This window comes from Pleurodeles waltl, chromosome 4_2 (genome assembly GCF_031143425.1).
Source record: "Pleurodeles waltl isolate 20211129_DDA chromosome 4_2, aPleWal1.hap1.20221129, whole genome shotgun sequence".
NCBI classification, from domain to species: domain Eukaryota; kingdom Metazoa; phylum Chordata; class Amphibia; order Caudata; family Salamandridae; genus Pleurodeles; species Pleurodeles waltl.
In genome coordinates, this window is record NC_090443.1 from 743,045,675 (window position 1) to 743,063,506 (window position 17,832).

The 17,832-nt window shown below is 39.5% G+C and overlaps 1 protein-coding gene across 7 annotated transcripts in view; it reads left to right on the plus strand.

Annotated features, from left to right (window-relative positions):
- The window catches only part of CLCC1 (chloride channel CLIC like 1), a 190,529-nt gene extending 174,256 nt beyond the window's left edge, over positions 1–16,273 (plus strand). For 6 of the 7 annotated variants that reach the window (XM_069232390.1, XM_069232391.1, XM_069232394.1 and 3 more), the window contains exon 11: positions 15,576–16,273. In XM_069232390.1, the coding sequence (XP_069088491.1) occupies positions 15,576–15,887 (312 nt within the window). In that variant the 3' untranslated portion in view covers positions 15,888–16,273. Of the gene's footprint in view, positions 1–10,661; positions 10,731–15,575 lie in introns of all 7 variants that reach the window. The other variant, XM_069232395.1, reaches the window with a different exon arrangement.
- The last annotated feature ends 1,559 nt before the right edge of the window (positions 16,274–17,832 follow it).

Consider the following 17,832-nt stretch of genomic DNA (forward strand, 5'->3'; position numbering starts at 1 on the left):
GGCTGGAAGCTAACTTTAACTGTGTTAAAGGTCTTTGGATTGTAAAAAAAAAAAAGAAAAAAAGAAATAAAAGCATTATAAAAAGGAATTGAACAATTGACAACTGGGACAAAAGGGAGGCTTTCAAACATTTCAGTAGAAAAGGGAGGACTTTGATATGCCAGGAAATCAGGTGTGTTGGAATATGCATGTGACACGCTGTCTTAAAAAAGTGCAACTTGTGGCACAAGAAAAATCATGCAGTTGCAAAAGAGGCATTTCTGGGAGAAATGGAAACATTTGCTTCCTCTGAAGTGGTCTTATTAAAAGCATTGATGCAGCATGCGCACTAGTCCACTTAATTAAACAACACAGATGCTTCAAAACTATGTAAGCAGCCAAATGCAAGTTCAGTACTGTGGTGTAAAGGCCCCCGCCTTAGTCAGGAGTGTTGGGAAGGATCTAAATTCTTTAAGCTCTAGCAGTGTTTTGTCTAACTACTGCCAGTTCCTGTTTGAGAAGGGATTCTGTAACACAGTTGTAGCCCACAGAAGTGAAACCTTTAGACTTCTGTTTTTTGACCTCAGACAGGACCTTGCGTAAATTACACTGACACCCATACCTGTTGGGGAGAGGCAAACAAGATGTGTTTGCATTGTTTATATTGTCATGAGTCCTGGCTTTGGAATAGATGTATGGTTGTGTGTTGACTTTATTTATGCCAGAGGACTCTGGAGACAAGAAGGAAGAGGTGGGGAGGCAAAGGAAAGTAAGCACCCCCTGCAGACCAGGTAGTAATACACTCCAGAATAGGCTGAAGATTCAGAAGAATACTAGCTAATCTTTTTTGAGAGGCGAGTCCCTTTGCTAACCTTTGTACTGTTGCATAATGGGCACATGTGCATACATTTTGTAGGTACTGCTTCTTTCTGGGGAAAAAAAAGTTAAAAGGGATTTTAGATTGAACTTTTTCAGATGCAATGGCTCTCTTTCACCTCCAACTCCCTGTCCATTGGCAGATAAAGAAGAGCTTACTGTGTTGTATTGATATGCAGAGTTTGTATGTTGCTTCATACCACTGATAATTACTGGAGCGTTTTGCACACTTATCAGCCATCAAGGCCACCCTTTTGGTGAGCATGATTGAACATGATTGGAAGTGTGGGAACCTCTTATTATGAATCTTTGGGCGTAGATTGTGAGTATCAAAAACATGCATTGAACTTGTAGGTGTTATTATGCATGAGGTGGTTCTGGAAGATATAAGTATAGCAATGGTTTTGAAATTGAGTATGACCCACTGTGTTACTAATAGTTTCTCATGTGTTTGGAATTTTAAATAGGTTATAAGACTTTCGAAGATTCAAGGAGGCTGTCAGTTATTCAAATTCAAGCAGGTTTTGAGGTACATTGCTCGGCAACCTGGACTGAGAAAGACCCTCCACCAGTGCAATACTTTCTGAAGGAAGAGAAGGTCAAGTAGCGGGTCAGTCTAGAATGTAGGAACCTAGGTTGGTAGAATAAAAAAAGCCATTTATCTTGAAGGCGGAAGTGTCCAGTACAGTGGATGGCAGACCGCATTAAAGATGATTAGTGTAACTGTAGGCAGCCACTGAAAGACATTGGTGGGCTGGTAAAATGTTACGGATATGAAACTTAAGCAGTTGTCTGGAGCTGTGCTTTGGATTCTCTCTCACCTTCTGAGCAGGTATTCTGAAGTAAACGTCTGTTAGCATAGTTAGGATAGGGAAAGCATTAAGTCAGTAGTGGCCCATACTCTGAGGCTAAACTATTAAAGGGAAGATTCAGTGAAGTGACCTTACCGTATGATATAGAATGTTTCTTTGATAACTTGATATTCAAGGGTATGTGTAGCTGTAGATACACATGCATTGCATAATTCCACGTCTAGTGTTGGGCTCGGAGTGTTAACAGTTGTTTTTCTTTGAAGAAGGTTTTTGAGTCACAGGATCGAGCGACTCCTCCTCTCGGTAATACTGCTAATGGGCATCGAGACCTTTGTTTTCTTTCCACCGTCGGGTTCGGATGTGTTTCATCTCTCTCCGGGACATCGCAGTTCGGTATCTTCTGAACTTCTACTTTCTATAAACATTGGTATAGTTTTGATTACAATTTCCCACTGTTATACTCAATCCGATTGTAATCGTCAGGGTCGTTTTAGGGGAGACCTCGCCCTTTTTGGGCCTACTTCGACACATTGTAGTCTAACAGTGTTTGGCTGATGGAACGTACTCAGTTTCGTTTCTGTACTCAATGTCACTCAAAATTTCCCTACACCGATCAGCATTTGGTGTGCAATCTGTGCCTGTCTCCAGAACACAGAGAAGGGACCTGCAACACTTGTAGATCGTTTCGATCCAAAAAGACTCTTTGGGACCAAAGAGCTTGTTAAGTTATCAAAACACATACCCAACATCTTTGGAGAAGAACATGTGCAAGAAGAAGTAAGACAGCGTGTAGCCGTTACCCGCGCAGTACGTAAGTAAACCAGCCCCGTCACATCAAACAAAGACATTTAAAAAGACTCTTGCATCAGTCTTCGGTCCTCCACTGCCTTCGGGCCATGGTCAGACCCGAAAAATACCTTTTGGTTGACCAACCCTCGGGTTCAACACCGAAACAAAAGACCAAAGTGCATTTTACATTTGCTACACAGACTGCCACTTCTGTTTCAGTACCAAGCTCAAAATCCGACTTTCACACATCGTAGCCCAAAAAATTAACAGGACTTCCGGAACTGAAATTTTCAGTCTGAGCCTTATGTATCCAAACCTTCAGAATCGAAAGATGTCAGTAGTGATCATTCTCCAGCTATTGAGGAGTCATTGGAGATACAACCTATTTTAGAGGTTATGGACGCTAAACAGTGAAAAATTAATGTACACAATGAAACAGGAAGGATCATAGCCTCTCCTCAACAATAAAAAGAAAACTGACTTTTCAAGAGACTTTAGACGCTGGGCCTCCACCTTTCAAAGTCCTTAAACAGAAGGAGAAACAAAAGGCAACGCAACAACCTCAATATTCACCACCACATTCTCATTCTTCCACCACCACCTTCACCTACGCCTCCACCTCCACAGACCTAATCTACATCACCACATAGGGATGACTTAACTGATCCTCAAGAAGATGTAGACCCATGGGATATTTATGACACAGATCCCATTCTCCCCAATGACCCAGACTTATACCCAGCGAGGCCATCTCCCACTGAAGATACCACTGCTTGTAATCAAGTTATAGCCAGGGCAGCTGCGTATCATAACGTACAGTTACATACACATCCTATGAGGATTATTTTTTGTTTAACACTTTAATATCTACTCACAGAGAGTACCAATGTCTCCCTATGCTTCCAGGCATGCTTAGACATGCTGAAGACATTTTTAAAGAGCCTGTAAAAGCAAGTATCATTACACCCAGGGTTGATTTAAAAAAAAAAAAAAAAAAAAAAAATCAACCTGCACCCTTCGATCTAGTTTTTTATTAAAGCACAATTACCACCTGATTCTATAGTGGTAAGTGCAGCAGTAAAACAAGCCAATAGCTGGTCTACAGAAAATGCTCCTGCTCTAGACAAAGAAAGTCGAACATTTGATGCAGCAGGTAAAAGAGTTGCTACTCAAGCTGCCAACCACTGGAGGATTGCAAATACACAAGCACTCCTTGTAAGGTATGATAGGGCCCTTTGGGACCAGATCGAAAACTTGTTACAATACCTTCCACCAGAACATCAAAAAAGGGGCAACAAATAGTGGCAGAAGGACAGGCTATTTCTAATAATGCAATTAGATGTGCTGCTGATGCAGCTGATACAGCTGCAAGGGGAGTGAACACCACCATAATCATTAGGAGGGATGCGTGGCTAAGAGCTTCAGGATTTAGGCCAGAGATACAGCAAGAAGTATTAAACATACCCTTCGATAAACATCTATGTGGGCAGGAGGTTGATACCCCAATAGATAAAGCTTAAAAAGGACTGTGAGACAGCTAAAGCTACAGGTGCATTATATACCACACCACCTAGAAGCACTTTCCGTAGGCCACAATTTAGGGGTGGTTTCAAACCATCAACCACAGAACCATCCACCTTGCAACAAAAACAAGGGCCACACTTCTGTAACAGAGGTTCATTCAGAAGCTCTTATAAAGGATCTGGTTATAGCGGAAGAGATAAATCAACCGCTCCCAGAGGTTTCGCCACCTCAGTAAAACAGTGACTTCTTACAAATCCCCACACAGCATAGATCTCCTGTGGGAGGAAAACTGACAATTCTTTACTCACAATGGTACAACATCACCACAGATTTATGGGTTTGATAAATTATCCAACAGGGCTATTGCCTAGCACTCCTCTCTATTCCACCAAACATTCCCCCTTGTTCACACAGACTTACTCAGGAACATCTCACTTTATTAAAACAGGAGGTAAAATCACTACTACTCAAAGGAGCCATTGAGATAGTGCCTATAGCCCAACAGGGATCCAGAGTATATTCACAATACTTCCTCATACCAAAGAAAGATGGTACTCTAAGACCAATTTTAGATTTCAGACCCTTCAATCTATACATCCTTTCAGAACACTTTCATATGGTCACTCTACAAGGCATCATTCCCCTACCACAAGATTACATGACCGCATTAGACCTCAAGGATGCTTATGTTCACATTCTAATACATCCAGCACATCGAAAATATCTAAGATATGTCATAGCAGGAAAGCACTACCAATTCAAAGTGCTACCAAACGTGGTAACAACAGCATCAAGGGTGTTCACCAAATACTTTGCAGTCGTTGCAGCATTCCTCAGAAGACAACACATACATGTCTTCCCATATCTAGACAACTGGCTCATAAAAGCCAGTACAATTCAAATTTGTCAACAACATACTCAATATGCCATAGACATCCTTCATAATCTAGGATTCTCAATCAATTACCACAAATCTCACCTGCAACCATCACAGATACAACCATATCTGGTAGCAATTCCGAGCACTCAATCAGAATTAGCATATCCAAAACCAGTAAGGAGCCAAACATTCCACAATCTTATATCTCACTACAATACAACCACACTTATACAGTAAAACTAGTGATAAAACTATTAGGAATGATGGCTTCATGCATAGCCACAGTCCCCAGTGCAAGACTCCACATGAGACCACTGCAGCAGTGTCTTTACCAAAAATGGTCTCGGACACAGGGTCAAATTCAGGATCTAGTGTTGTTGGACCGATAGACTCACTGCTCTCTGCAGTGGTGGAATTACACCAACCTATCAGAAGGGCGGCCCTTTCAGGACCTAGTCCCTCAGACCACAATTACAACAGGTGCATCACTGATATGTTGGGGAGCTCATCACAACAACCTCACTATACAGGGGGAATGGGACTTAATTCAACAGACTTATCACATAAACTACTTGGAATTACTAGCTGTATTCCTAGCACTCAAAGCCTTTCTGACACAAATCACACACAAAGTAGTGTTTATACGGACAGACAATATGACCACAGTGTATTATCTGCAAACTCGGGGGGCACTCATCTTAATTGTCCCTTTTAGCACAGACAATTTGGAACTGGGCAATTCACAATCACATTCAATTACTGGCAGAGTATCTTCCAGGGATACACATTCAGCTAGCGGACCTCTTAGGCAGGATGCAGCAACAAGTCCACAAATGGAAAATTCACCCACAAGTGACCAACAATACTTCCAAATGTGTGAGACCCCAGACATAGATCTTTTTGTCACAAAAGAAAATGCAAAATGCCTAAGCTTTGCATCCAAGTATCCACACCCTCAATCCAAGGGCAATGCTCTATGGATGAACTGCTCAGGGATATTTGCTTACTCTTTTCCACCTCTCCCACTAATTCCATCTCTGATTTAAAAAAAAAAAAAAAGGATGAAGCAAACCTCACACACTGTGATACTCATAGCTCCCACATGGGCATGTCAACATTGATACACAACACTATTGGACCTGTCTGTAGTACCGCATCACGCGCTGCCAAACAGACCAGATTTGTTAACTCAAAGGAAAGGACAAATGAGACATCTAAATCCCAGCACACTAAACCTGGCGATTTGGCTTATGAAGTCAGAGAGTTTGGCTACTTACACCTTCCACCTGAATGTATGGATAGTCTTAAAGAAGCACGCAAACTAACAACTAGACAATGTTACGTAGCTAAATGGTAATGTTTTATCTACTGTTGTCAACCCAAAAATATTGATCCACTTAAAGCTTCAGTGCAAGATATTGTTTGATATTTGCTACACTTACAAAAAGCAAACCTGGCATATGAATCTATTATGATACATTTAGCAGCTATAGCTGCTTACCTTCAAAACAGACAACATATTTCCCTGTTCAGGATTCCTGTTATAAAAGCCTGTATGGAAGGTCTTAAAAGGGTTATTCCACCAACAGTTCCTCCAGCCCCTGTATGGAATCTTAATACTGTACTTACAAGACTTATGGGGCCACCATTTGAACCCATGCATTCTTGTACTCTACAGTTTCTATCATGGAAAGTGACTTTCTTAGTAGCAATAACTTCTTTAAGAAGAGTTAGCGAAAATCAGTTGTTCACTTTACAAGAACCTTTCTTTCAAATTCATTAAGACAAAGTAGTTCATAGAACAAATCCAAAGTTCCTACCAAAGGTGATGCTACCTTTTCATATCAATCAGTCAATGGAATTGCCAGTCTTCTTTCCACAGCCAGATTCAGTTGCTGAAAGAGCTCTTCACACCCCTGATGTTAAAATAGCTATCATGTACTATATAGACAGAACACAAGATTTCAGAAAATCCAAACAACTCTTTGTGGCATTTTCAAAACCTTACAAAGGTAATCCTATTTCAAAAAAATGGATTGGCCAGATGGATAGTTAAGTGTATTTAAACTTGCTATCTTAAAGCTAAAAGACAGTTATCAATAACTCCTAAAGCACATTCCACTAGGAAAAAGCGAGCTTCAATGGCATTCCTAGGAAATATACTAATAGCGGACTTACGTAAAGCGGCCACATGGTCTACACCACACACATTTACTAAACACTACTGTGTAAATGTGTTATCTCGCCAACAAGCAAATGTTGGAAAAGCAGTACTTAAAACACTATTTCAAACTACTCCAGGCTGACCACAGCTTATTTTGGGAGGGGACTGCTTTACAGTATATGCAAAGCATGTGTATCTACAGCTACACATACCATTGAATGGAAAATGTTTACTTACCTAGTAGACATCTGTTTGTGGCATGTAGTGCTGTAGATTCACATGCGCTCTCCCTCCTCCCCAGGAGCTTATGGCCGGTGTAGTAAAATATATTGTAAATATGTATATACATTGTATTGACATCTCATTTTATTTGATATATAACTACATATACATTTATACACTCTTTACTTCAACCTCCTGCGGGAAAACACTATTACCGGGAGGAGGAGTCACTTGATCCTATGACTCAAACCTTTTAAAAAAATATATATATATCTTGTGAGACTCCGAGCCCAATACTAGTTGGCTTACTTATGCAAAGCATGTGCATCTACAGCACTACATGCCACAAACCGATGTCTACTGGATAAGTAACATTTTCATTTCCTACAGTGAGTTTGGTGACCAAAATCATTCTCAGATTGTTGCGTTGTGTAGTCTGTGGGTGGGTCTACTTCACATAGCCAGATGATGAAGTATTACTTGGTCCCCTTTCTGCATCAAAGTATCTCAGTTTAACTTGAGGCGATTAGTTAGTCTTCAGTGGTTGACAGCTTGGAGGCAATGGCCAATGCGACAAGAATCGAGATCTGCTGCAAATGCAAGCTTTTGGGTGATGTGTGCGTCATCAGTGTAATTGTAGCAATTAATATTGATGGATGCGATGAGACTAGGGAGAAGGAAGGCTAAGGTACATGTTAAAGAGGAGTTGCCTATTGTTTCAACTTAGGGGGAATTGGCAACAGAGGGAAACTGCACTGAAAAGAAGGCCAGAAGTGAAGTGATGAGGAATCTTTTGTGTAAGGTAGTACGCTATCCACTGAAGGAGTGTACCCTACATTACTATGATGTTAGGTATGTTTAGCAATGTAGACTAATGCAAAGTATCAAAGACAGTGGAGAGATCTAAAAGGAGACGTTCAACAACTCCATTTGAACTAATGGCAGTTTTGATGTCACCTGAGAAACAGTCAAAGTGGCTTCTTTGTGATTACAATGACAGAACGCAGTTTAGTAATCCATAGGAATATGGCTTCCTTCGATTGATGATATTTAAGTGAAGAAAGATATTTTAGTGCTTCTGGTTAAGATTGGGCTATTGGAAATCGGTTGAAAATTTTGAGCATCTCTTATCCCCACTTTATTTTTCTTTTTACTATAGATTTTACATGTGACATCATCAGGTTGCATTGAAATACTCTTCAGAACACCAATGAGTAGTGGATGATTGGTCTGGCTGGGATAGCTGTTTAGACTATGCATATGGTTTGGGTGTGCTAGCAAAGAGGTTGTGCCACAAGTTGTGTTGAGGTTGATTAAGTAATTAATAAAAGTAAGGTGATTGAAGGAAAGTAACCTGAGTTCTTGACTGGGTAGAGAAGTGCTAGATGAGGCGAGTTTGATTAGGTTTTCCACTTTGGTTTTTCAAATCAGGGTGGTCTTCTGAATCTTTGTATTTGTTTAATAAAATGGTGTGATGAAGAATCACATAATTATTAAGAGTGGGTGATGCAAGAGTTGCTGCTTTTGGGTATCTGAGATTATGTAATGAATTTGTGATGTTCCTTTGATATTCAGGTGGCTTCTCAGAGCAATGTTTTTTTTTTTTTTTTTTTTTTTTTTTTGCATTTTTGAAAGCAGCTTTATATGGAACAGAGAGACTTTTGAGTACTAGCTTGTCATTGTGATTGTTTTGTTCCATTATCTTTTCTGGATTTTGTCTCTTGTTTTTAGTGATTTTTAATTCCATTATCAACAAACTGGCTTTTCGGCGGTCTGGAGAGGCTACAGAGAGCTATATGGGATAAGGTTATTAAGGATAAATTTCACTTAGAGGTGGAATTGTTAGATATTTACATTAGGGCTCTTAGTAGAGGAATGGCAAATTAAGTTAGAAGTATCTTCCTAGATCTAATTAATGTATGTCTTGAAGTTTGTGGTAGTTGAAGTAATCCATGCTTATGGCAGTGTATGATAGGGGGTAAACATATTGGTTAGTCACAGTGGTTGGATAATTCCCAGTCAGACACATTGAAAGGATGCCATGCTGGAAATTAAAATATTACACGGTTCTCTAGCATGGATATCTTTTTCAGCTTCTTAGATGGCACCTTGCTTCTCCTGGTGAGGAGATGCATTATAAGTAGTAACAAATGAAATGACTGAGGATAATCAAATGCTGTATTACATAGCACATTGATATGACTGTGTTGCTTAAGAGTTTGGTGTCCTCCCCAGTGGTAGGAAGGATTCAAACACTTTACAATTTGGAAAGAATACCCATGCTGGAGAAACACTATTACAGTTATGTTTTATGGTATAATATCATCTTAATTTATGATTGATCGTAAATGGCCTCCTGCTGAGAAGCTCAGCTAATTCTTTCATTGAAATAAGTGTGCAAAAGGGCTGTTTCTTTGGAAGAACTGAGATTGCCTCAAGCAATACCACAGTGGTAATGCAGAATAATCCAGAGTGGTTCCAGGGACAGGTTGTAAGACATAGCTGGCGTGGACAGATTAAAGAGTGTCTCCTATTGTAAGAACTGTGCAACTAAAAAATGGTGGTCTGCTACATATAACAAGTCTTTTCCACAAGTAAATCAACCTTGGAGGATATAGAGGATTTGCCATGGACAGTATTGAAAATATTGTTTATTCTGTTTTTATACTAGGAATATAAATTCGTTTTTAAGTGTTTTATGTTAAATCAGTGAAATATATAGTCCTCTCTTTCTTAACGTACTTGTCTATTTTCCAAAGCACAAGGATCTGTTTTGTATCAAAACATAGCTGTGTTAAAATGACAAGTTATTTCTGAATGGGTTGAATTGACTCATTAAATTTGTTAGGGAAAATTCCTGACTCTAATGTTGTTAAACCTTGCTCCATAAGTATAACGGCCCCAGCAACCTTGGTCTAGAAATTGAATAAACTATGAAAACTGATCATATTATGTAAATCTAAACTATGCATGAAATGCCATTTTAAATCCATGCTAACAAATGCAGTTTAAATGCGAAAATCAAACATTTATTTACATAATTCACCGATCTAAATGCAATTCAGTTATTATTGAATTTGTTTTATCTATTATGATGTTTCTTAATTCTAGCACACAATTGTTTTTAGATGTTTGCAAAATAATTTTGAGGTATTTGAATCTCATTCTTAGGTGATGCAGTCAGAGAGTCCTCCCATTCCAAGCTGGGGAAAATAATATCAATGAAGGAAGCATTCCAAAGAATCTAGCTGTAATGCATGACCTATATAAAGCCTTAATTGGGAGTCTGTTCCATCTTTTGTGCATTAATACTATTGGTGACGGGCATTCAGCAATTATATACTTGATTTATAAGCTTGAGTTTAAAAAAAATATATATATCTACTATATCTTCCCTCTTTGTCTGGCTATACAGGTTTCAGATGCAGACCATACACCATCTATCTAGCTCCTCTCTGGACTATCTCAAATCTATTTCCTTTAGGTAAGGCGTAATGCTTTATAACCTGACAACACAACTTCCTTTTTTTTCCCTCTTGGGCAGACCGTTCTATATGCATTCTCCTTACTCTTGCAACTACCTTGTGGCACAGTTTTGTAACTTTGAGGTCTCTGCTTAAAATAATTTGAATGTCCTAATTTTCAGTGTCCACCAACAGTCTCCTCATCTCTTCTAGGACCAAGGGACTTTGCCAGCTCCCAAGCATGACTTTGCAATTGAACCTTGTTACTTTTTTTTTTTTTTACCACTTTTCAGACTTTGTTGAATCCATACAGATTTTGTTCTGCTAACTTTGTGATATCAAGACCATTACATATTTTTGTGTCATTCGTCCTATCTTCTGCAATGCCACATATAAAAACACTGGTTAGGATGAGCCTTTATTCCAAAACGTCACTGGTAACCATTGGCCTTGGGGTGAAATGAGTCTGCCAACACATGTTATCTACAATTCACCACTTAAGGACCAACATTGAGACCACTTAGGGTTCTTTGGACGCTTGTGCTGGGCGGCATTAAATGACCCTGAAATCCAGGTAAAGAAGAGCTGTATCTATTTCTTGATCTGTTTTCTGAACCACATAGTCAAAGAAATCTATTGGATTTGTCTGCCGTAAAGTACCTGTTTTGGAACCATGCATTTGATCATGTAATCTTGAAGCTCCAAGATGTTCCACAAACCTTGCTTTAATAAGTTTTTCACTGAACAGGTCCACCACAAGGTGAGTTTTTCAGGGCTTTATTTATTGGACTCCTTTCTGCTTCAGTGTCTGTGAAGCAGGTGCCACAGCTGGCCACAACATAGTAATGCATTAGTCTTAGTGAAGCAGCTCATTTCTCCCTATGCTCACCCAGTGTCCCCAGCTATCTCTTCTGGCCTCGTTTCATATGCACCTTAATTATTTGTAGTTCCAGTCTCAATCTTTTTGTATTAAATGGGTATTTAACCACCACTTTCATATTTTTCTATAATTCAGCTGCTGAGATACATTAAAGCCTTGCTGTAGGCATACTATTCATCTTTTTCTTGGTCATACCATTTCTCCCTTTTCACTCTTAAAATCTCACAAATCACTATGTTTTCATCACTAGTGAATCACAGTTTTGCTGTCTCCTTGTTTGGCTGACTTGTTTACTCTTTGCTGCATGTGTTTGCTTTTGCAAAGCACACCTTTCTAGCAGTCTCCTACTGAGATTTGCTGTAATTCATCAACCTTTTTGCTCTTCTTTTACCACATGGGTGAAGCAGATTTGAGTTTCTTTGCAATGCTAATTCTGGATTGCTCCATACAGATACTTCTTCCTTCCTAGCACTTCTGTACTTGCACAATATATATCTGATCACCTTATTCTCACCTTATTCTCAGTGCGCTTCTACCCATCTAGTATTGCTCTGTCATACAGAAGCACTTTTACAAGATGTTTCATGAGTATATTTCAATATATTTGTCATTACCATTGACATCCTCCAAACCAAAGCAGGCAGCTTTAGGTGAGTATTTTACCACAGTTTATTGCCTTATTGTGACTTTAGTTAACTATTTGGCAAGCTGTTACCATGAGAGTCCGTACCTTCATGTGTTATTGCACATGATGATAGTCATGCTCAGGATGTGGCAGTTCAGGCTGCACTCTTCCTGTTGTAGTTAGGACCAAGGCTGATTTACAAAAGGCTGGTTACTGTCTGAGGTGACATGGTGGTTAAAAAAAACAATGAACTCAGATGCAAAATGATTAATTACTAGTGACTGAGATTAATTTAAGCATTGCATGCATTACTTTTTTTTTTGTCAGTAAGGCTCCCAAAGTCCGTTGGGTGTCCCAGATGTGGGTCCCTTGCTCACTGTTCCACAGGAATCCAGCTGCACTATACTGATTAGACCAGAGTAGGCTTGTGTTCCTACTTGCAGGGGGCTGGCCTCATGGGTCGGATGGACTGCTTCTATTGGAGCAGGAACAAGCCTGATTTGCCTTTAGCTGGTAGCATGGTGGGCTAAAGAATAGTAGAATAAAATGCGACCGAGTAGTTACATGTGGTTGGGATTAATTCCATCCATCACTTTGTTGTTTTTCTCATTAAGGCATGGTTTTGACAAATTAGAAAGTGTGGCCTATGATAATGACCGTTTTTTTCCTCTTAAGTTTGAAGACTTAGAACATTGTAGCATACTGTACAAAATGATCCTGGGTGTTGAGCAAGCCATAGTATTATCATTTTCAATTGGCTACAGCAAAACAATACATGTATCTATGCAGACTCATATCCCTCATTTCCCGGTGAAATCCAGAAGTCGCTGTCTTATACTATTGAAATAGAAATGTGTGCACAATCAATGCCACATGCATGCACGTGGGTTAGTGATCATGCCCCCCCACTCCCACTCGCAAATGATGAGTGAGGAAAGAGTATTTCTATTGGTCATATAAGTGAGCAGGGGATTGAAAGAACCATGGTCACCAAAAAGTGAAATTCATCTTAATGTTTGACGTGATCCTCTTTAGTTTCCAACTCCTTGGATCAAATTATCAAGCAGTAAAAAAAAAAAAATTCAAGCAAACACACAACTAAGAACCTCCAGCCAAATAAGCACCACTTCTATAAAAAAAAGAAGAAAAAAGCTTCCAAAGGATAGTTCCTGAGAATTACACAAAGTAGCATGGGCAGCTGCCCCAGTGATTTCCCTTATAGGTTGATATTGATGAAACCTTACTGATTTGCTAATACCTCTGGTCAGTTGTGCACATTGGCCAAGTAAGAGATAGAATTGTGACATTTGAAAGCAAAAGATAACGCTGGAAACTGTTCAACTTAAAATACCATAGCATATTTTGGTGCGACTTCATCTGTATTTGTTCTGCCATGAGTGACAAAAAGCAAGTAAGAGACATTTGAATAGTGTATCCCAGTGAAGAATGTCCAAGCCTATCTTGTGTCCAGATTCTGCAGTCGGTTTGTCAGCTCCTAAAAAGTGTTTCAGGGCCCCAGTTCATACGAGTGACGAGACAAAAACAAGTTGAGGTCGAAGCAGCTTATAGAACAATCAATTAAATGTCACAGTACGATGGGAAATATGAATAGGTCTGTCTTTGTGGACCCAGGCTTTGCATGTATTTATTTTGATACCTACTTCATCTAAGTGTCTAGTGAATGAATGAATGATACTGTCAAGGCTGCCAGATTTGTCCTTTACCTAAGACCCTTCCACTCGTTCATCATTAAGTTAGTCCGTAGCTAGTCAGTTGTTCAATATCTTGATGGATGAGGTTCTTTGCAAGTACAAGACGGATACAGTCATGGTTAAATTAGTGTTATCAAATAGGTCCTGTTGTTCCCATCGTCCCTCTTCAATCTAATACAGTTCTTTTAGTCTTTCATGGTTAATTGATTAGTTTTTTCCACATCAGTGACAGGAGCATTGCCCTCTGACAAAACAGTCAGCAGTTATGGGGAAGATGCTTCATTGAAAACAGCTATCCTCTGTCGATCTAAGCAGCGTCTAAACTGATGTCTCTAAATAACAGCTGTCATCCTTGTGCTCCATCTCCGGAGGGCTCACTCGACTCCTGAGGGAGGAGGCTTTAGTTCCACTACCGTCACCAAATTCATATTCCCACTGTTGCAGGTTACTCTCTGCGATCAGAAAAAAAGGGTGTGCACAAGCTAGGCCACACCGCTGACTCAGTTGACCACCCACGAAGTTCTGCAGATGGTCAGGCAGCTCCCCATATCCTAGTATCCATATATATACCTTAGATATCTAGAGTTACTACCACTTCAGAAGTTCAGTTTTGCTCGGGTACTGGCAGCAGATTCACTGGCGTAGTTTAGTGGATCTGCTAGACCCTTACGTTGGTGTACTCCAGGAACACACGCAGTACCTCTGTTTTAAGGTTGGAACCCTACACTACCAGTACAGAACACTGCCATTTGGTCAGTACCGTCTATGAACATCTCACACTCAGGTAAACTTTTGTGGGCAAGTATGCCCAGGTGGAAAGCTAATTTTGCTCAGCTCTCCCAGTCACTGTCTAATGAGGGTTTGTCCTATACACCTAAAGCTCCTCATTTAGACAATTCATTTTTGTCAAAATGTGTATAGACGTCAGCTGGCCCAGAGCCCATCGTTGTAAAATCCTATACCCAAATGCTTGTGGATGGTTATAACTATTTATTATCCTGGCTGTGGTATTAGTGCTTATTTTCAAAAGTAGTTACTTTCTGGTTAGTACATTCTTATGCTTGAATTATCTCCTTAACTGTTGGCATATTTGTCTGTTGGTTCTTGCAACCCTATCACTTCTTTCAGCTGCCGTAATACCTGAAGGAGAATCAGAGTTACCGCAGGGAACCTTAAGCTCATCTCTGGAAACCGTTGAGTAGTAGATGGTGTGGATGATAGGGTATAGCTATTAGACTCATTAACTCGCATCCACTTCTAAAAAGCCAGTGTTAAACTCAATACAAAATGTAAACAAACAAAAGAAGTGTATTAGATTAAATAAACTGTTTAAATAATTTATTCATTTGTGATTTTCCATCTTGTAATCGCAGGCTTCAATTTTGCAAGAAGGCACCCGAGCTTTCACATTAACTAGCTTTTGTAGCTTTGCCTTTTACCCACAAATTCCTAACTAACCAGGTATTATTTACTGTTTTTGTAAAACCACTAGTATATTTTGACTTAAAGGATAAAAGTGAGAATTAACATATTTGCTTAGTTGACCATCGTTTTGGAGATACTTTTGTGCCAACGTTCAACAGTGGCTTATAACTTGGGACATTACATATAAAGTCTAACATTAAATCTAATATTTTGCATTTTTCAGTGCACACCAGGTGATGCCCATAAAGAGGGAGATAAGGATGGCGAGGCCTCTGGGAAGGGCAGAGAGCATACTGTGGCAGAAAAACACACACCTGAACCGAAAGGTGCGCCCTCAGCATTGCCAGGATCAGGTGATGCCATCAAAGAAGAGACAAATTGTAGATCTGATGATTGCAGAAAAAAAGACATTGATTCAGAAGGGACGAAAAAAAGTGGAGAAAATTGTCACAATATCCAAAAAGAAATCTTAGGGAAGGTTACAGTGGAAACCATAAGCAGTGCTGCCAGCTCGGAGCCAAAACATCTCACATAAGACATTTTTGTATGTTGTAATGCTGAACTCAGACTGCTGCCTGATGTGCCTTTTACGAAATGGAGACATCCAACTGGATTGCCGATATGCAGGACTGTACGCTTCACACAGAATAGCGAGCTCCAGGAGTTCTCTTCTTGGTCTTGTGTACGGTGCCTAGGAATGGTGGAAAATGACCATTTGTCCATGTGCTACTTTACTGTTTTTGAAGTCTGTAATAAAGAACGTGAACAGTGCCTTTGCATAAAGCGGCATATTACCATTTGTCCTGCATTTTTCAAATGTGTTGCACTATGATAGTCTCTACAGGTTTGCCGACGTGAACCAACTCCTTCCATGTCGAATATCATCAATCACATGTAAAATAAAGTCTACTAAGAACAGAAGCTCGTGTGGCCCATGCCCATCATACCCAGGGAAACTATGCCATGCCATTAGTACTTTCCACACATCCTGTTGTTTTACAAAGATGATTATCAACTTCTGATTTCACTCTGAGTTTTTACTCCCAAAATCAGATGACCTATTTTATTGGCATTTTTTCCATGTTTTTGGAGATATTCTGGGCAATCATGGAGCTGAGTGGGTCCATTCTCCTGGTCTTCGGATTGTGTATGTTGAGCAGGAATGCTTTTAGGTATTTGAAAAGAAAGGTGAAAATCCTGGTGGCTCATTGCTTGGCTGTATTGGGGCACAGAAAATATTGGTCACCTCATAAATACATTCTTAAGCGATCAGGCTTCACCCTTTTGTTGAACCTATAGCCTCCTTTTAGCACTGACAGATGCCATGTCCATAAAAGAGTTGTATGACATTGGTAGTTTGGTTGATTTGAAGGATCTTCTATAAATAACACAGCACCTCTTGTTATACAGTAATGTCTTTGAAAAGTGGCACACTCGTTCTGATTATTGTACACCATTGTGTTACGCTTTAAACCATAGATTTGCGCTGCCAAGGCACCCCTGCTAAAAGCAATTAATACTCACTTGAGATTCTATTTCGGAACCACTCCTTCAGTGCCCCCTCAAGAGGTATAACGCATAACTAGTGTAGCAATCTGCAAGTCTCATCAGTTCGTCACATGGAGTGTACACATTGCTGTATGGAACAGGTTAGTCAGACTGTCTTACAGCATGCCTTTAACCCTTTGCCTTCTGTTGAGGGCCACTGCTTGTATGTTATAAGATGTTTGGGAAAGGGTATGTCACAGATTTGTAAACTACATTTACTGTGTTCACCTCTGCACATAGTTCATTCATTTAGCTCCATGTCTGACTGCAGAATCCAGATATAAAGGAGTAGTTGTCCGTTGAGGATGTGAATTTGTGCAGTATTGTTTCATTTATTTTTGTAATTTTCAGAAGGACTGGGTCATGGTAATTTACATAGTAGTAATCTGTGGAAAATTTAATACCACAAATTATTACTCCCAATTATTCCAAAAGGTCTCATGGTTGACCTTTTGGAGCTAGTGCCCTATTACGTTTCTGTCCTGTATGTCTAAACTACTTTTTTTAAAATATAAATGTATATTTTTTTGTTTCTAGACAATTGTGCTTAGTTGCTAACAACTCACTTTCCCTGATAAGGTTTAATTTTAAATTGTAGAAATATTTACCTAGTCAGACTACAGGAAATGGCATTCCTAGTGGGATGAATCACTATCCCGTTCCTGGAAGAGGGTTAGCACACTGCACTGTTCACATAACATAAGGCGTTGTACAATCATTGCTTGAACTTTGTATTTTTAATCATGCAACAGATAAGGAGATTTGAAGCTAATAAAAGAGTTCAGATTAAATTCCAATAACATGTGTTTATTAATATGCAGTGGCATGTCCTTTAAAATATTCAGGCAAATGTGTTTCTAGACTTCGACTGCAAAATTAGTCCCCAAACTGTTTGTTACACATTGCAACTAAAACGTCTATTACAGTCATCA